Here is a 20,149-nt window from a genome sequence, read left to right on the forward strand (position 1 = left end):
CTAAATGTGACATACTGTAGTATCTGGAATGACAGAATCTCATGCCAAAAGTTGGAAATAGAATTGGCAAGACTTGTACAAGTTAACTTTGAAAACATCCTCAAGTTTCAAATAGAATCCATGTTTTTAAAACCTTATCTGAATCCTACAGAATCCTCTATACGGTAAGTGCTCATGGGTAACACAATCATGACTAATCAATCTGTTCTGTCTTTGTCAAAAATATTGGACTTCTGTAGAGTCCATTCTACTGACACTGATCCTGTTCTCTTTACTCCGTCTGTACGCCATGTTCTGTTAGAATCCATTTTAAAAGTTTAGTACACCATTCATCCAATCTTAGCACACAAAAGCTAATCGGTATCTTTCTGGAGCGGTAATTTGTGAAATAATGCCGGGGTCAAGGGTGCCACTGTCAGTCATACAGACGCATCCACTCCCGAAAATGCATCGTTGGCGCACTGCAATGGGACCCGGATCTTTTGAAGCCAGGAGGAATTGCCAAGCAAGCCCTTCCAAAGGCTGGGCCTGATAGTGGTTTCAATTGAATTAGGGTCTCCGGTCCCTCAGGTGCTGACAGAAGCCCCGGCTCGCGATTATTTCTGATTTAATAACATGAAGGGGAAGCAGGCTTTTGCTTGATAATTAGGCCTAATTAGTGAGAATGTGTTGATGGACAGGCCATCATACGGTCACAAGGAAACAAACTTTCTTTATCCAAGGCTTAGAGTCAGATTACAGTTCCTGTGTTATCTGCTTCTGCCGACTACAAGGCCGACTCATGGTTACTTCTTCAAAGAAGGATAGGATCCACTATATATGGGATTGGGAAGAGAATATTGAAAAAGAATATCTCTTTGATTCATTTTAACTAAATTAATTATACCCTCCCCCCCCCCATTAAATTATCACTGTCTTTTAGTTGGAATTACAGAAGTGATCCAATTTCAGCTTTGGTAAAGCAATGAATAAGAATCTTTTCTCAATTTATTTCTAAATGAGTTCAAAGCTGCCTGTTGCTTAATGCTGATAAGAAGTATTTAGTGATTGTACAGTTTTGATAAAATACTGCCTTTGCTTTTCTGCTGTCTCATTGAAAGAAACGAATGGAATGGGCACTGTGAACCACTAATTGATTTCAGCACTCTTTGTCACGCACAGATCGCACAAAGTGGATGTTGTCTTTTCCTGTTTACTAATTTCTAAGATGCTGTATCTCAGGCCATAAGATGCAAGAGCAGAATTAGGCTATTTGGCCTGTCGGGTCTGCTCCGCCATTTCATCATCGCTGGTGCATTTCCCCCTCTGCCCCAATCTCCTGCCTTCTCCCCATATCCCTTTGTATCCCAGCTGATCAAAAATCTATCAACCCCTGCCTTAAATAAACCCACTGCCATCTGTGGCAACGAATTCCACAGATTTGCCACTCTCCGGCTAAAGAAATTCTTCCTCAGCCCCATTCTAAATGAACGTCCCTCTATTCTGAGGCTGTGTCCTCTAGTTCCCCATCTCCATTCTAATCTGGGCGGCTCAGTAGTGTACTGATTAGCACAATGCTTTGTAGTACTGGTGACCCACTGCTGCCTGTAAAACGTTTATATGTTCTCTCCATAACCGTCTGGGTTTGCTCCGGGTGCTCCCATTTCCTCCCACGTTCCAAAGACGTACCAGTTGGCGGGTTTAATTGGTCATTATAAATTATACCGTGATAAGGCTGGGGTTAAATTGGGGAATTGCTGAGTGGTGAGGCTGGAAGGGTCTAGTCCAAACAGTGTCTCCAATCACAAAGAGAAGAAAATCTGCAGGTGCTGGAAGTCCAGACAACACACACAAAATACTGGAAGGATGAAGTAAAGAGCTGGGAAGTTGATTGGTGAAAAGAGATACTGGACTGGAGAAGGGGGGGTCCAGTAGGAGAGAACAGAAGGCCATGGAAGAAAGAAAGGAGGGGAGGAGCACCAGAGGGAGGTGATGGCAGGCAAGGAGATTAGGTAAGAGATGGAAAAGGAGATGGGGAATGGTGAAGGAGGTGGGGGGGGGGTGTCATTACTGGAAGTTCAAGAAATCGATGTCCATGCCATCAGGTTGGAGGCTATCCAGACGGAGTATAAGGTGTTGTTCCTCCAACCTGAGTGTGGCCTCATCATGACAGTAGAGGAGGCAATGGATTGACATATCGGAATGGGAATGAGAAGTGCCTGCTGGGAGATCGTGCTTCTCCTGGCAGACGGAGCGTAGGTGCTCGGCAAAACGGTCCCCCAATTGATGTCAGGACTCACTGATATACAGGAGGCCACCTCGGGAGCACCGAACACAGTATATGACTCAAACAGACTCACAGTTGAAGTGTCGCCTCACCTAGAAGGACTGTTTGGGGCTGTTTGTAGTGAGGGAGGAGGTGTAGGAGCAGGTGTAGCACTTGTTCCACTTGCAAGAATAAGTGCCAGGAGGGAGGTCAGTGGGGAGGGATGAATGGACAAGGGTCATGGCTTAGGGAGTGAAGGGAGTGATTCCTGTGGAAAGCAGAAAGTGAGGGGGGGGGGAGAGGGAAAGATGTGCTTGGTGGTGGGATCTTGTTGGAGATGGCGGAGGTTTCGGAGAATTATGTGCTGCACGTGGAGGTTAGTGGGGTAGTAGGTGTGGACAAGAGGAACCCTATCCCTGGTAGGGTAGCAGGAGGATGGGATGAGAACAGACATATGTGAAATGGAAGAGATGTGGTTGAGGGCAGCATTGATGGTAGAGGAAGGGAAGCCCCTTTCTTTGAAAAAGGAGGACATCTCCTTCATTTTAGAATGAAAAACCTCATCCTGTATCTCAATCTGAATCAGAATCAGAATCGGGTTTAATATTACTAGCATATGTTGTGAAATTTGTTAACTTTGTGGCAGCAGTACAATGCAATACATAATAAATGTAGGGAAAAATACTGAATTACAATAAGTATATATAGTATGTATGTGTGTTTGTGTGTGTGTATATATAAAATGTTAAATTAGTAGTGCAAAAAATAGGAAATTAAAAAAGTAGTGAGGTAGTGTTCATGGGTTCAATGTCCATTCAGAAACCGGATGGTAGAGGGAAGAAGCTGTTCCTGAATCATTGAGTGAGTGCCTTCATGCGCCTGTACCTTCTCCTTGATGGTAGCAATGAAAACAAGGCATGTCGTGGGTGATGGGGGTCCTTAATTATGGACGCTGCCTTTTTGAGGCATTGCTCCTTGAAGATGCTCAGGATGCTATGGAGGCTAGTGTCCATGATGGAGCTGATTAGGTTTACAACTCTGCAGCTTATTTCGATCCTGTGCAATGCTCCTGCCCACCCCTCCCCATACGGTGATGCAGCCAGTTAGAATATATAAATAAATGCAGTCTTAAGTGTTAAAATATTTGAATATTGAACAGTCTGGTATATAATTTTTCATCTCTGCACCCGTTTCCGACACTAAAAATGTCTCACTGCTAATGGAGTAGCCTGTGACATTTTTTATGTATGTAGACCTTCAGCTGTGACATTATTCTGAAATTAATTGCTATTAAAATAACATTCCATATGTTTGACAAAGGAGTGATAAGTGAAAGCCTTTTTGTCAAACATATGTTCAAAGGAGAAATGAGCTAGCACAAAACATACTTCCTAACAGTTAAGAGAACATGGCTGTGAGAACTTCTTAATCCTTCAACGTTTACTTAGGAAGCATTACCCTGCAGTGGCTTTAATTAGGGAGGCTGGGCGGACAAATCTGAGTGGTTGACAGATTAGCAATGCACAATTAAGCCAGGGCTTTCTCACCAAGCAGTTTTCTAATTGCGACAGGATATCCAGGTCCTTTTTTTCCTCTAGATGTTTGCGAACATTACTCACCGAGGCCAGTTTGCACGTAGCATCAAAAATAAATCATGAGACTTGCTGTTTGAAGGAGAAAATTCTTGCCTTCATTATTCTTAGACTGGGTGTCAACATCTATCCTGGGCCCAAGATATCAATGCAGTTACAAACGAAAGCACACCAGTAGCTATAGTTCCTTGGGAGTTTGAGGAGATTTGGTATCACTTGCAAATTTCTACAAATGTACCATGGAGAGCATTCGAGCTGGCTGCATCTCCATCTGGTGTGGGGGTGGGGGGGGAGCTACTGCACAGGATCAAAAGAAGCTGCAGAAAGTTGTGAACTCAGTCAGCTGCATCATGGGCACCAGCCTAGTAGTATCCGAGTGATGCATTATTAAGGCAGCATCAATCATTAAGGATCCACATCACCCAGGACATGCCCTCTTCTCACTGTTACCATCAGGAAGGAGGTACAGGAGACTGAAGGCACACACTCAACGATTCAGGAACAGCTTCTTCCCCTCTGCTATCCGATCCTTGAATGGACATTGAAGCCATGAACATTACCTCACCACTTCTTTGCACTACTTAATTTAACTGTTTTATATTTATAATTCTATATCTATTAACAATTTTTATTATGTATACTATTTTACAGTTGCCGCAAAACAACAAATCCCATGACATAAACCAGTATTATTAAACCTAATTCTGATTCTGATATCATTCATAAGAGGGATTGAGTTGGTGGGAAAGAGAAAAATGTTCAAGTCTTTCACATGATACATTTGTTGCTCTTGCTGTGATATGCTGCTGGTCAGGTTGGGCTGGCTCCGGCCTGCAGTCAATGCGAAAACAATGCTAAATTGACTGTTTCGGTGACTCTGTGGTTTGATGTTTTATGTTCTGTGTGTTATTTGCTCTTTTTTTGCCATTTGTACGATTTGTTCTTTTTTTTTTGCGTGTGGGGTGTTCGATGTTTTTTGAATGGTTTCCATGGTGTTTCTTTGTTTGGTGGCAGTCTGTGGAAAGGCAAATCTCAGAGTTGTATACTGCTTATGTACTTAGATAATAAATATATTTTGATTCTTTTTGATCTTCGATGTTTTCAACAGAATAGCTGCACGGAAAGTAAGTGCTGCTAAACAGACGTGGAACAAACCTGAGAGCAAGTTGTAAATAGAGGTTATAGGTACCATCCCATGCAATCAGTGTAGCTTAGGTCACGCAAGTGTTCAAGAAGATTCAAAATCATTCATCGTCATTCTTAAGTACGTGAGTGTAAAGGAGATGAAAATAATTGTCTTTGGATTTATTGTAGCACAGAAAACATGAAAAGACAATATATTGCTGATGATTAGTGGTGTTCCACAGGGGTCTGTGTTGGGACCAATTCTTTTTACATCATATATCAGTGTCTTGCATGACGGAATTCAACGGCTTTGTTCCAAAGTTTGTAGACAATCCAAAGATAGGTAGAGGGAGACGTTTGAAAAAGTAGAGGGGCAACACGAGGACTTAGATTAGAAGAATGGGAAAAGAAGTGGCAGATGGAAAAGACTGTCAGGAAGTGTATGATCATGTACTTTGGTAGAAGAAATAAAATGATACTCTATTTTCTAAATTGAGAGAAAATCCAAAATTCCAAGGTGCAAAGGGACTTGGGAGTCCTTGTGCAGGATTTCCTGAAGGTTAATTTGCAGATTGAGTCTGTAGTGAGGAAGGCAAATACAATGTTAGCATTTATTTTGAAAGGACTAGAATATAAATGCAAGGATGTAATGTTGAGACTTTATAAAGTACTGGAGAGGCCTCACTTGGAGTATTGGGGATCCCTTATCTAAGAATGGATGTGCTGACATTGGAGAGGGTTCAAAGGAGTTTCACAAAAATTATTCTACAATTGAAAGGCTTCTCAAATAAAGAACTTTTTAATGGCTCTGGGCCTGTGCTCACTGGAATTCTGAAAATGAGGGGAGACCTAATTGAAACCTATCAAATGTTGAAAGGCCTTTATAGAGTGGATGTGGAGAGGGTGTTTCCTATGGTGGGAGAGTCCAAGACCAAAGGACACAGCCTCAGAATAGATGGGCAATCATTTAGAATGGAGATGAGGAGGAATTTCTTTAGCTAGAGAGTGGTAAATCTGTGGAGTTTGTTACCAAAGGTGGCTGTAGAGGCCAAGTCATCAGGTATATTTAAGATAGAGGTTGATAGATGGTTGAATAGGGCGTGAAGGGATACGGGGAGAAGGCAGGAGATTGAAGCTGTGAGGGAAATTGCATTAGCCATAGCGACGTGGTAGTGCAGACTTGATGGGGCAAATAGTCAAATACAAAAAGAAAGGAATATAATAATAATAAATAAGAAATAAATATCGAGAATGTGAGATGAAAAGTTCTTGAAAGTGAATCCATAGGTTGTGGGAACATTTCAGTGATGGGGTGAATGAAGTTATCCCCTCTGGACAAGAGACTGATAGTTGAGGGATAATAATGGTTCCTGGACCTGGTGGTGTGAGTCCTGATGCTCTTGTACCTTCTTCCTGATGGTAACAGCGAGAAGAGAGCATGACCAAGGTGGTGGGGGACCCTGATGATGGATGCTGCTTTCCTGCAATGATGCTCAGTGTAGAAGATGTGCTCAAATATGGGTAGGGCTTTACCCCTGATAGACTGAGCTATCTCCACTCGTGTAGATGTGCAAGTAGATGGGTGTTAGACTAAATGTATTGTTGAGAAATGCAAGGTATAGCTTTGAAGGGGAGAAGTAAACCACTCTATGATCTTTCTCTTTCCATGTGGGCAAAAATTCTGTCTTTTTATTGCATTTCTCTTAAGTTACATGGTTAAAGTCAGAAATTCTACCAATGGTAAATGAGATTTACCCATACTTGGACTCAGCCCTAGATATCACGGGCACAGTCCTCTCCACCGTTGGTAGTATGTATGAGAGGCACTGCCTCAAGAGGACAGCATCCATCATCAGAGATCCCCACCATCCAGATTATGTCAGCTTTTCTCAGCTTAGTTATAGAAGCCGTAAGTCCCACACCGCCAGCTTCAAGAACAGGTACCTCCTTTCAACCATTTGGTTCTTGAAGCAATTGGCAAAACTGGAATCACCACAGTTTCTTGTAAAAGGTGTGGACAACTTGTGGTTAAGTTACATTTTTCTTGTGAATGCTGCTTATCTATTGCTATGTGACTGATTATGCTGCAAGAAAGTTTTTCATTGCGGCTGTGCATAAGTCTTAGGCACAAAATATGGCTAGGATGCCAAAGAATTTTGCACAGTATTGTAGTAACTTTATGTATTGCTGCTAAAAAAAAAAGTTCATGACATTGAGTGATGATGAACCTGATTCTGATCTGGGTCTCTATTGTGGACTGAGAGTGGGAAAGGGGCAGGGAGAGAGGAATCACGGTTGGGAAAAGGAAAAGGGAGAGGGGAGGGAGCAGGAAGCACCAGAGACATTCTGTAATGATCAATAAACCAATTGTTTGGAAAATGACCTTGCCTGGTGTCTCAGGTCTGGGTGTGTTTGCACCCGGACCACCCACCTCCTGTGGCGCTCCACCCTCGCCATTCCCAACATCTTTTGCTCCCACCAGATGTACAAACTTGCTCTCTTCTCCACATTGACAAATGTAGTATTGTGTAAAAGTCTTTGGCACCCTAACTGTATATATGAGCCTAAAACTTTTGCATAAGACTGTACAAGTGACAATAAACTTGATTTTGACCTTTGACCTAAATTTTTGTTTGTTCTAATGTATGGTGTTACCAGGAAGATTATTCATTTTAGATATATATCATACCTAATAATGCCTGTTTTGTGCTGTATCCACTGAGTGACCCCTCCACTTATGTTTTCTGAATCTGCTCTGAATAATTGGTATTAGGTGCTTAAACTTGATATAAAATATATTCTACTACCCTCATGTAGCTCAGAATATGTGAGCTATTTCTCTGATTTACCAAACAAAATTTAGAATGTCATTTGGATGTCATAACCAACCTCCCGAGTGCATTGTGAATGATAGAACGTTAGATCAATATTCTTGAAACTCTTTATAAAAAGTAGCAGATATGACCCACTCTATTATGGGTAAAGCCTTCCTCGCCATTGGGCACATCAACATGAAAGGCTGTGGCAGGGAATTAGCACCCATAATCGGGGACCCCCACCACCTTCTTCCTGCTGCCATCAGGAAGGAGGTACAGGAGCCTCAGGACTCGCACTACCAGGTTCAGGAACAATTATAACCCCTCCACCATCAGGTTCTTGAACCAGAAAGGAATAACTTCACTCAGCTTCACTTGCCCCATCACTGAAATGTTCCCACAACTTATGCACTCAATTTCAAGGACTCTTCTTCTCATAAGACCATAAGACATAGGAGCAGAATTAGGCCATTCAGCCCATCAAATCTGCTCCACCATTCCATTGTGGCTGATCCCAGATTCCACTCAACTCTGTACACCTGCCTTCTCGCCATATCCTTTGATGCCCTGACTGATCAGGAAGCAATTAAATTCTGCCTTAAACATCCCCACTGATTTGGCTTCCACTGCAGTCTGTGGCCAAGCATTCCACAGATTCACTACTCTCTTGCTAAAAAAAATCCTCCTTATCTCTGTTCAAAAAGGTTGCCCCTCAATGTTGAGGCTGTGCCCTCTAGTTCTGGATACCCCCAGCATAGGAAACATACTTTCCATGTCCACCCTGTCTAATCCTCCCAACATTTTGAGATCCCCCCCCCCCCGCATTCTTCTAAATTCCAGTGAGTACAGGCTGAAAGCTGCCAAATGCTCCTCATATGTTAACCCCTTCATTCCCGGAATCATCCTTGTGCACCTCGGTTGGACTGTCTCCAATGACAACACATCTTTTCTGAGATATTGCATCCAAAACGGTTGACAATACTTCAATTACGGCCTGACTAGTGACTTAAAAATCCTCAGCGTTATCTCCTTGCTTTTATATTCTATTCACCTTGAAATAAATGTCAACATTGCATTTACTGCCTTTACCACAGACTCAACTTGTAAATTAACCTTCTGGGAGTCTTGCAGAAGGACTCCTAAGTCCTTCTGCACCTCTGATGTTTGACCCTTCTCCCCATTTAGATAACAGTCCACACTATTGTTCCTTTTGCCAAAATGCATATATACATTTCCCAACACTGTATTCCATCTGCCACTTTTTGGCCCCTTCTTCCAATTTGTCTAAGTTCTGCTGCAATTGCATTACCTACTCCTCCACCTACCTTCGTATCATCTGCAAGCTTTGCCACAAAGCCACAAATTCCATTATCCAAATCATTGACAAACAATGTGAAAAATAGCAGACCCAATACTGACTCCTGAGGAACAACTCTAGTCACTGGCAACTGACCTGAAAAGGCCCCTTTTATTCCCACTCGCTGCCTCCTGCCTGTCAGCCATTCTGCTATCCATGCTGGTACCTTTCCTGGAACTCCATAGGATTTTATCTTGTTAAGCAGCCTCAAGTGTGGCACCTTCTGGAAACCTAAGTAAATGACATCCGCTGCCTCTCCTTTGTCCAGCCTGTTTGTTACTTTCTGGAAGAACTCTAGCAGATTTGACAGGAAAACGAATCTCAGGGTTATATATGGTAACATGTATGTACTCTGATAACTTTGAACTTTCCATAATTTATTGGCTGTTTCTCTCTGCAGAATAGTGGTGCAACCATGGCCTTGCATCCCCCCGATCCAAAGTTTGTTCTTCGAGGGACCGGAGCTTCAGTCCACACGCTGAATTTCTGCTGCAGAAGCCCAGTGAACAGTGATCCAGTACTCTTCTCAGGGTGAGGAGCATCTCCTGCACCTCCTGAAGGGCAAGGAGTTTGGTGATGAAATTTAATGCCAGTGTTGCATGTGTGTGAGAGACCAACAAAATGGAAGAAGGAAGGTGAAAAGATACTGAAAGTGGTGCAGGCACCCTGTCATGTGAGGCTAAGTGAAAAGTGATCCGTAAAACACAAAATGCTGGAGGAACTCAACAGGTCAGGCAGCAAAGTTCAAAGTAGATTTTATTATCAAAGTACATATATATCACCCTATACAACCTTGAGATTGAATTTCCTGTGGACATACTCTGTAAATCTAAAGAATAGTAACTATAACAGCATCAATGAAAGATCAACCAGAGTGCAGATGACAGCAAACTGTGTAAATGCAAATATAAATAAGAAATAGTAATGAGAACATGAGAGAGAGAGTCCTTAAAGTGAGATAATTAGTTATAGGAACATTTCAATGATGGGACAAGTGAGTATAATTATCCCATTCTATTCAAGAACCTGATGGTATCTATTCCACTCGAAAAAATTACTTATAATTTAAGAGATAAATATGTAACATTTTTGAATATTTGGCGCCCTTATTTACAAAAGATAGGATGGCATATTTAAGTGCTCCGATAAAGACCTTGGTCCCTTGGGGAAAGTAACGAATAATTATACCAAATTTATTTTGAATCCCATGGAGCATGTGGAAACCTTCCAACACCCAAGGTGGCTCTTCTTTTTTTTTTCTCTTTTCTTTCCTTTTGGGTAGGACTATATATGGGGGGGGGGAGAGGGGGGAGGGTGGATTTTATCTTTTCACGTATTCTTTTTGAAAAGTCAATAAAAATTATATTACAAAAAAAAAAGAACCTGATGGTTGAGGGGTAGTAACTGTTCTTGAACCTGGTGGTGCTATTTGCTTACTTCTATTGTTTGCACGATTTGTTTCTTTTCTTTCTCTTCACAAAGGGTGTTTGATGGTCTTTTTTATGGATTCTTTTGTGTTTATTTATTTTGTGGCTGCCTGTAAGGAGATGAATCTCAAGGTTGTACAACACCATGTATTGGTAGGGAGGGCTTTGCACATGATGGGCTTTACTACTTTTTGTAGGATTTTCCATTCAAAGGCATTAGTATTTCCATACCAGGCTTGATGCAGCCAGTTAATATACTCTCCACTACACAAAACTTTAGATATCATGCCAAATCTCCATAGTCTCTTAAGGATGTGAAGGCGCTGTCGTGGTTTTTTGCAATGGCACTTATCTGCTGGGCCCAGGACAAGTCCTCTGAGATAGCAACACCCAGGAATTTAAAGTTATGAACCCATAAGACCATAAGACAAAGGAGCAGAAGTCGGCCATTCGGCCCATTGAGTCTGCTCCGCCATTTTATCATGAGCTGATCCATTCTCCCATTTAGTCCCACTCCCCTGCCTTCTCACCATAACCTTTGATGCCCTGGGTACTCAGATACCTATCAATTTCTGCCTTAAATACACCCAATGACTTGGCCTCCACTGCTACCCGTGGCAACAAATTCCATAGATTCACCACCCTCTGACTAAAAAAATTTCTTCGCATTTCTGTTCTGAATGAGTTCTCTTCAATCCTTAAGTCATGCCCTCTCGTACTAGACTCCCCCATCATGGGAAACAACTTTGCCACATCCACTCTGTCCATGCCTTTCAACATTCGAAATGTTTCCTTGAGGTCTCCCCTCATTCTTCTAAACTCCAAGGAATACAGTCCAAGAGCGGACAAACGTTCCTCATATGTTAACCCTCTCATTCACGGAATCATTCTAGTGAATCTTCTCTGTACCCTCTCCAACGTCAGCACATCCTTTCTTAAATAAGGAGACCAAAACTGCCCACAGTACTCCAAGTGAGGTCTCACCAGCGCCTTATAGAGCCTCAACATCACATCCCTGCTCCTATACTGTATTCCCCTAGAAATGAATGCCAACATTGCGTTCGCCTTCTTCACCACCGACTCAACCTGGAGGTTAACCTTAAAGGTATCCTGTACGAGGACTCCCAAGTCCCGTTGCATCTCAGAACTTTGAATTCTTTCCCCATGTAAATAATAGTCTGTCCATTTATTTCTTCAGCCAAAGTGCATAATGATACACTTTCCAACATTGTATTTCATTTGCCACTTCCTTGCCCATTCTTCCAATCTATCCAAGTTTCTCTGCAGACTCTCCGTTTCCTCAGCACTACCGGCCCCTCCACCTATCTTATTATCGTCAGCAAACTTAGCCACAAAGCCATCTATTCTATAATCCAAGTCGTTGATGTACAATGTAAAAAGAAGTGGCCCCAACATGGACCCCTGTGGAACACCACTGGTAACCAGCAGCCAACCAGAATAGGATCCCTTTATTCCCACTCTCTGTTTTCTGCCAATCAGCTAATGCTCTATCCACATATGTAACTTTCCCATAATTCCATGGGCTCTTATCTTAAGTAGCCTTATGTGTGGCACCTTGTCAAAGGCCTTCTGAAAATCCTTTTATACAACATGCACTGCATCTCCCTTGTCTAGCCTACTTGTAATTTCCTCAAAAAATTGTAATAGGTTTGTCAGACAGGATTTTCCTTTAAGGAATCTATGCTGAGTTCTGCCTATCTTGTCATATGCCTCCAGGTACTCTGTAACCTCATCCTTGACAATCGATTCCAACAACTTCCCAACCACTGATGTCAAGCTAACAGGTCTATAATTTCCTTTTTGCTTCCTTGCCCCCTTCTTAAATAGCGGAGTGACATTTGCAATCTTCCAGTCCTCCGGAACCATGCCAGAATCTATCGACTTTGGAAAGATCATCACTAATGCCTCCGCAATCTCCACAGCTACTTCCTTCAGAACACGAGGGTGCATTCCATCTGGTCCAGGAGATTTATCTACCTTTAGATTATTCAGCTTCCTGAGTACTTTCTCTGTCGTAATTGTGACTGCACACATTTCTCTTCCCTGCCACCCTTGAGTGTCTGGTATATTGCTGATGTCTTCCTCAGTGAAGACTGATGCAAAATACTAGTTCAGTTCCTCCGCCATCTCCTTATCTCCCATTACAATATCTCCAGCATCATTTTCTATTGGTCCTATATCTACTCTCACCTGTCTTTTACTCATTATAAACTTGAAAAAGCTTTTAGTATCCCCTTTGATATTATTTGCTAGCTTCCTTTTATAGTTAATCTTTTCCTTCTTAATGACCTTCTTAGTTTCCTTTTGTAAGCTTTTAAAAACTTCCCAATCCTCCATCTTCCCACTAATTTTTGCTTCCTTGTACGCCCTCTCCTTTGCTTTAACTTTGGCTTTGACTTCTCTTGTCAACCACGGTTGCATCCTTTTTCCATTCGAAAATTTCTTCTTTTTTGGAATATACCTGTCTTGCACCTTCCTCGCTTCTCGCATAAACTCCAGCCACTGCTGCTCTGCCGTCTTTCCCGTCAGTGTCCCTTTCCAGTCAACTTTGGCCAGTTCCTCTCTCATGCCACTGTAATTTCCTTTACTCCACTGAAATACCGACACATCAGATTTTGGCTTCTCTTTTTCAAATTTCACAGTGAACTCAATCATGTTATGATCACTGCCTCCTAAGGGTTCCTTCACCTCAATCTCTCTAATCACCTCCAGTTTATTACACAATACCCAATCCAGTACAGCCGATCCCCTAGTGGGCTCAACAACAAGCTGTTCTAAAAAGCCATCTCGCAGACATTCTACAAATTCTCTCTCGTGGGATCCAGTGCCGACCTGATTTTCCCAATCCACTCGCATGTTAAAATCCCCCACAATTATCATAACACTGCCCTTCTGACAAGCCTTTTCTATTTCCTGTTGTAATTTGTAGTCCACATCACTGCAGCTGTTTGGAGGCCTATAAATAACTGCCATCAGGGTCCTTTTACCCCTGCTATTCCTTAGCTCAACCCATAAAGATTCTGCACCTTCCGATCCTATGTCACCTCTTTCTAATGATTTGATATCATTTCTTACCAATAAAGCCACGCCTCCCCTTCTGCCTACCTTCCTATCCTTCCGATACACCGTGTATCCTTGGACGTTCAGCTCCCAGAGACATGCATCCTTTAACCAGGTCTCAGTGATGGCCACAATATCATCCCTGCCAATCTGTAGCTGTATGACAAGATCATCCACCTTATTCCTTGTGCTGCGTGCATTTAAGTATAACACCTTAAGACCAGTATTAGGTACTTTTCGCTTTGATTTCACTGCAACTTTATTGCACTGCAACTCATCCCAATGGCTACAAATTTGCCCCATCACCTGGCTGTCTTTCCTGACATCTTTACTGCTCACTATCTTAGATTTATTTCTGTTTTCCCCTTCCTCCGCTCTGTCATTCAGGTTTCCATCCCCCTGCCAACCCTGTCCACCTCCGATGAGGACTGGCTCATGGGCCTCTGTTTATTTCTCCTAAAGTCTATAATCAGCTCCTTGGTCTTGCTGACACTGTGTGAGAGGTTGTTGTTGTGGCACCACTGAGCCAAATTTTCAGTCTCTGTCCTGTATGCTTATTCATCACCAGAACAGGACTGAAACCTGATGAAGGATTTCGGCCTGAAACAACAACTGTTTACTTCTCTCCATTGATGCTGCCTGACCAGTTGAGTTCCTCCAGCATTTTGTGTGCATCTTACTCTGGATTTCTATCATCTGCAGAACCTCCTGTGTAGATGATCCATAAAGTTCCTTATTTTCACCATGTTTTCACTGCTGTGATACCATAAGGATATAATATAATTTTTACACAGAGAGTGCTCTTTGATATTCAGTGTTCACTGAGCTTGGCAGTCAGCTTACAGACGTTTCATCACCAGTCAAGGTGACATGCTCAGTGCGCAGTAGTTGGTGTTTCTCTCTGGGAGTGCTCGCATTTATATAGGCCTCCATTTGCTCGCCTCAGTCCTGACTGGTTACCCCTTCAGTGACCTTTGAATTCTATCAGCTCATGTTTCTTTGGCTCTTAGGGGTTCGTAAATGGCGTCTATTTCTCTTGTTTGTTTATGGAGTTATCAGAAGAGGACCACACTTCTAAAAATTCTCATGCCTTCTTCGTGTTTGCCTGTGCCAGAACATTCACGGTGTCTCAGTTAAAGTGTTGCCCTTCTTGGTCTTCATGTATTGAAATCAGCGACAATGGATCATGTGTCCTTACTGCCAGTTTGTGTTCCCGTAAATTTATTGATAGTTTACATTGTGGCTGGTTGATGTGTTTCTTGTTGCTGTCTTCACAGGTGGTCCTGCGCACCACTTTGCTTTTGTCAGTTGTCTTTACTGGTACCTTGGTTCTTGAGACAAGCTTCCTTAAAGTCGCAGTTGGTTTGTGAATGATTGTGATGCCAATTTCAAGCTGTCATTTCTGAGATATTCTTGTAGTAAGTGTGTGGAACACACCATCTGGGGTGATGTTAGAGGCAGATACGTTAGAGAGATTTAAGAAACTCTTAGATAGGCATATGGAACAATGGTTCAAAGGCTTTTTTTATTGTCAAAGTATACATGTACAATACAACTCTGATATTCGTCTTCTCCAGATAGGCATGAAATACAGAAAGACCATGGGAGTTGTGAAAGAAAAGACATCAACTCCCTCTCCTGGTAAGAAAAAGAAATAAATCTCGCTAACCCTAAAACACCCCCCACTCCTCCCTCGCAGTTAAAACAGCAACAATTGCATTCAAACCTTTCACCCCCTCCCTGCAGAAGAAAACAGCAACGATAACATCAACTCCCCGACCCACTCACTCACTGAAAAGAACACCGACAATAGCATCTAAACCTCCAACCCCCCCCACCCACCCACACACACACACACACACACTCACACTCACACTCACACTCACACTCACACACACCCACACACACTCACACACAAACTAACAGATCGCACACACACTCACACACTCTCACACACACACACACACACACTCTCACACACACACACACACACACTCTCTCTCTCACACACACACACACTCACACACACACACTCACTCACACACACACACACACACACACACACACACACACACACACACTCACACACACACCCACTCACACACACACCCACACACACACACTCACACACACACACATAAACTAACAGATCACACACATCAAAAAACACCAGCACCTTCTCAAAAATAAGGATGAAAGCGCTATGTGGGAGGGTGGAATCAGATTCATCTTGGAATAGGTTAAAAGGTGAGCAGAATATTGTGCACCAAAGGGCCTTTACTGTGCTGTACTGTTCAATGTTCTGCTGAGTTTCTCCAGCATTTTGTGTGTGTTACGGTTTTGTGTTTTATTGGAGGCATACAGAAGTACAGCACAGAAACAGGCCCTTCAGCCCATCTAGTCCATGTGTACCATTTAAACTGCTGACTCCCATATAGAATTACAGAATTTTTTTCTAATAACCTTCACACAGCATTCATACAAATGATGAGCAATAAAATGATGTCATTTCTAGGTGGAAATAACTCAGAAGATGTGTAGCTCGGGTGGATGATAGTTGGGTTAAGCTGTTCTCCAATCTTGGCAATTTACTTGCAAACACTTTGTCACCATGTGAGGTGACATCATCAGTGCGCTGTTACTTAACAGTTCACTGATGATGTCTCCTTACTTGGCGATGAAATGTTTGCAAGTGTAAGTAGGTTGCCAAGGTTGGAGAATGGCTCAACCCAAGTACTTCTAGGTTTTAAATCTAGGGTCCTTTTTGTGACCTAGAATTTTTTTTCAGTATATAGTTTATATAGCTGCTTGTGTGTGAGAGGGGGAGGGGAGATTTGGGGTTCTAACATTTCTGTCATTCATTCTTTGAGTTTTTTTCTGTTTCGTGGATGTCTGAGGAGAGTGTGAATTTCAGGTTGTATACTGTATATATTCTCTGATAGTAAATGGAACCATTGAACCATTGTTTCAGGCCTGTAAGGAGCTGCTTTAGAAAACAAATATCATATTGATTATTCAATGGTAATTCCCTCATAAGGTGGACATTACAGTCTGGTGTTAATCTCTGATCACAGTATTGCACTCTCCTGTCTGGTAGTTTAACTTCTGCTGATGGCAAAAATAAAATAGCACAAATGATAAGTAGTATTTATGTGGCACCAGCATGTTTCATCAGCGATACTGTAAGATAGCCAAGAGAAGCAAGAACCAAATTTTGGATGTGGTCGGAACAACAAGGGACTGTTTGGAAGTGGGTGCAGAGTTTTTAATTGGGGCTGGCATCAAGATTTGGGTGTAGTGGACAGGGAGGAAGGTTATCATGGCTTGAAGAGGGGTTTACATCAGCTGGAAAAGTCAGCTGAAAAATAGCAGATGGAATTTAATGCAGTTTAGCACTTTGTTACGAACGACCAGGGTAGGTCTTACACAGTGAATGTTAAAGCACTGAGGAATGTGGTAGAACAATAAGATCTGGGAATGCAGGTCTATAATTCATTGAAAGTGGTGGCACAGGTAGATAGGGTCGTAAAGAAAGCTTTTGGCACATTGGTCTTCAGAAATCAATGTATAGACTACAAGAGATGGGATGTTACCTTGAACTTGTATAAGATTTTGGTGAGGCCTTATTTGGAGTATTGAGTGCAGTTTTGGTCACCTACCTACAGGAAAGATGTAAACAAGGTTGAAGGAGTACAGAGAAAATTTACAAGGACAATGCTGGGTACGGAGGACCGGAGTTATAAGGAAAGATTGAATAGGTTAGGGCTTTATTTTCTAGAATGTAGAAAACTGAAAGGAGATTTGATAGAGGTATATAAAATTATGAGGAGCATAGAAGGGTGGATGCAAGCAGAGTTTTTCCACTGAGATTGGGTGGGACTACAACCAGAGGTCATGGGTAAAGGGTGAAATGTGGGAAGTTTCAGGGGAACATGAGAGCAAACTTCTTCACTCAGAGGGCTGTGAGTGTGGAATGAACTCCCAGTGCAAGTAGTGCATGTGCGCTCAATTTCAACATTTAAGCAAAGTTTGGATAGGTACATGGATAGTGGGGGTATGGAGGATCGTAAAGAATGCAGCATTAATTCTAGCCTGAGCCCGCCAAGAACTAAATCCATAGTCCCGGTGCAGGTCGATGGGACAAGGCAGTTTAAGTGGTTTCGGCATGGACTAGATGGGCCGGACTGTGCTGTACTTCTCTATGACTCTATTTATGAATTGAAATTAGAAGGATTGGTATTGCTAAATGCACATTTGAGCAAGATACTAAAGAATAACTTAATTTCTATGGGTATGAAACTCAGAGTGTTGCAGTGCTGTATTCACTCCACACTACCATATGGAAGCAAATGTTGGACAAAAGTAAATGAGAGAAGACTTGAAGCTGCAGAAATATGTTTTTTGAGAAGAATGATGAAAATATTGTGGAAGGGCAGAAACGGCGAAGTGTTGTGAAAAGCTGGAATAAGAAGAGAGCTGATATCAGTCAGGAAATGGAAGCTGGCATTTCTGGGACATGTTCTGCGGAAACCGAAGTTCAAGCTGCTCACGGTGACAGGAAATATTGATGGAAGAAAATGTCATGGCCAACAGCACATGGCATTCATGATTTACATCAAAGGACGGACAGGCTAAAGTTTTGAAGAGCTTATTAGAAGCTTCTTAAATTAAAAACATATGGAAGATCGTGAATGCCCACATCATACTACAAGGCAAGTAATGATGATGATGCTATGGATAGAGAGAGTACACTGTCTATTTGGTACCCCATTGGCTTTATTAAATATTTAATTCTTGGCGGGCTTAGGCTAGAATTAATGCTGCATCTCTTGTTCCACTTGAAAAGATGGTGATGACAGGTGACTAGAAAGGTTTAAGTAAAGGCAAGCAGTCAGTGGCCCTAGTAATGGTTTCACAATGAGGAATATGTAGAGTGAGAACTTCAACCAACATTAATGCAGTGGGAAAATTTCAATATTCTTTACTGTGTGACAGCTGTGTTCCTCCCCCCAGTTTCTTACTCTGGCTTCTTCCCCCTTCCTTTCCAGTCCTGATGAAGAGTCTTGGCCTGAAACGTCAACTGTTTATTCTTTTCTATAGATGTAACCTGGCCTGCTGAGTTGCTCCAGCATTCTGTGTGTGTTGTCGAGCTGGCTGAACCGACAACCCCCTGCAGCCTCTTGAAATTCTGTGTGTTGATGCCTCCATAACAGGCTATGATACAGCCAGTCAAAATGCCACCCACAGAACAGCTATAGAAATTCACGAGATTCTTTGGTGACGTCTGCAAATTCCTGGCAAAGTGGAGCTGCTGGCATTCCTTCTTTGTGATTGCACCTGTGCTGGACCTAGGACAAGTCCTAGGTCAGTGTTGATCGCCAGGAACTTAAAGCTGTTTACCGTTTCCACCGTTGACCCTTCAACAATGATCAGTGCATGTTCTTGCAACTTCCCCTTCCTGAGGTCCACAATCAATTCCTTTGCTTTGCTTAATCTAAATACCATATCTATCCATCCTTCTACTTGTGAATGCAGTCAAAAACTTGTTCTCCAATTAAATTTTGCTGCCCCACCTCAGCGAGCATCACCTTCCAACAGTTTTGAGGGTTGAACTGATTGTTATTTGTAAATGAGCTTTTGTGTAAGGGTCCTAGGAATCCAAAAAGTCTTAAGTTCAAGGTACATTTATTATCAAAGTATGTATACTATATACAGTACAACCTCAAGATTCATTTCCTTATAAGCAGCCACAAAAAAAAGAACCCCAGCACCGTAGCGTAGCAGTTAGCACAACGCTTTACAGTACTAGCAAACCAGATTCAGATCGCACTGCTGTCTGTAAGGAGTTTGTACATTCTCCTCATGACTGCGTGGGTTTCCTCCAGGTGCTCCAGTTTCCTCCCACAGTGCAAAGTTGGTAGGTTGATTGGTCATTGTAAGTTGTCCCGTGATTAGGCTAGGGTTAAATTAGGGGTTTCAGGGCAACGTGGTTCGAAGGGCCAGAAGGGGCCTATTTTGCGCTGTACTGAAATAAATAAATTAATGAATAAGAAAGAAAACTATCAAACACCTACTGTACAGAAAAAAGGAACAAATCGTGCAAACAAAAGTCAGCAAATAACATTCAGAACTAAAGTTCACAAAAGTGAATTCACAGCCACAAAGCCAGTCATCACTGCAGCCAGTCCAGGAGCCTGTTAGTTGCAGGCCACAGCCTTCGTTCACTGCAGAGATGAATAAACCTGTCCAAGAAGCAAGCTGATTACTGGCCCGTCTCTCGCCTCTGGCCCTTGACACCCTGATATTTTCAATCTGGCTCGGCACTTAAGTCAATCAAACATCAGCCCTCAGGCCTGGCCTCACTGCCTCGACTCAGATCTGCCACTTTGAATCATCTCCAAGTCTGCTGCGGCGATGGCAAACTGCTTTTTCCTTGCTCTCGGACCCGAACCCTGCTGCGTCAGTTCAGCTCGTACACACACCACCACCATTGTGCAATTATTCCC

General features: G+C 42.4%; 1 protein-coding gene across 5 annotated transcripts in view; it reads left to right on the forward strand.

Moving 5' to 3' along the window:
* gnb1l (guanine nucleotide binding protein (G protein), beta polypeptide 1-like) overlaps window positions 1-20,149 on the forward strand; it is a 79,310-nt gene that overhangs the window by 19,451 nt on the left and 39,710 nt on the right. Inside the window, exon 2 of one of the 5 annotated variants that reach the window (XM_072240870.1) lies at window positions 9,536-9,666. The exons of 2 other annotated variants lie outside the window; for them this stretch is intronic. In XM_072240870.1, the coding sequence (XP_072096971.1) occupies window positions 9,551-9,666 (116 nt within the window). In that variant the 5' untranslated portion in view covers window positions 9,536-9,550. Of the gene's footprint in view, window positions 1-9,535; window positions 9,667-20,149 lie in introns of those variants that run through there. 2 more of the 5 variants (XM_072240875.1, XM_072240873.1) reach the window with 2 other exon arrangements.

This window comes from Mobula birostris, chromosome 22 (genome assembly GCF_030028105.1).
Source record: "Mobula birostris isolate sMobBir1 chromosome 22, sMobBir1.hap1, whole genome shotgun sequence".
NCBI lineage: Eukaryota > Metazoa > Chordata > Chondrichthyes > Myliobatiformes > Myliobatidae > Mobula > Mobula birostris.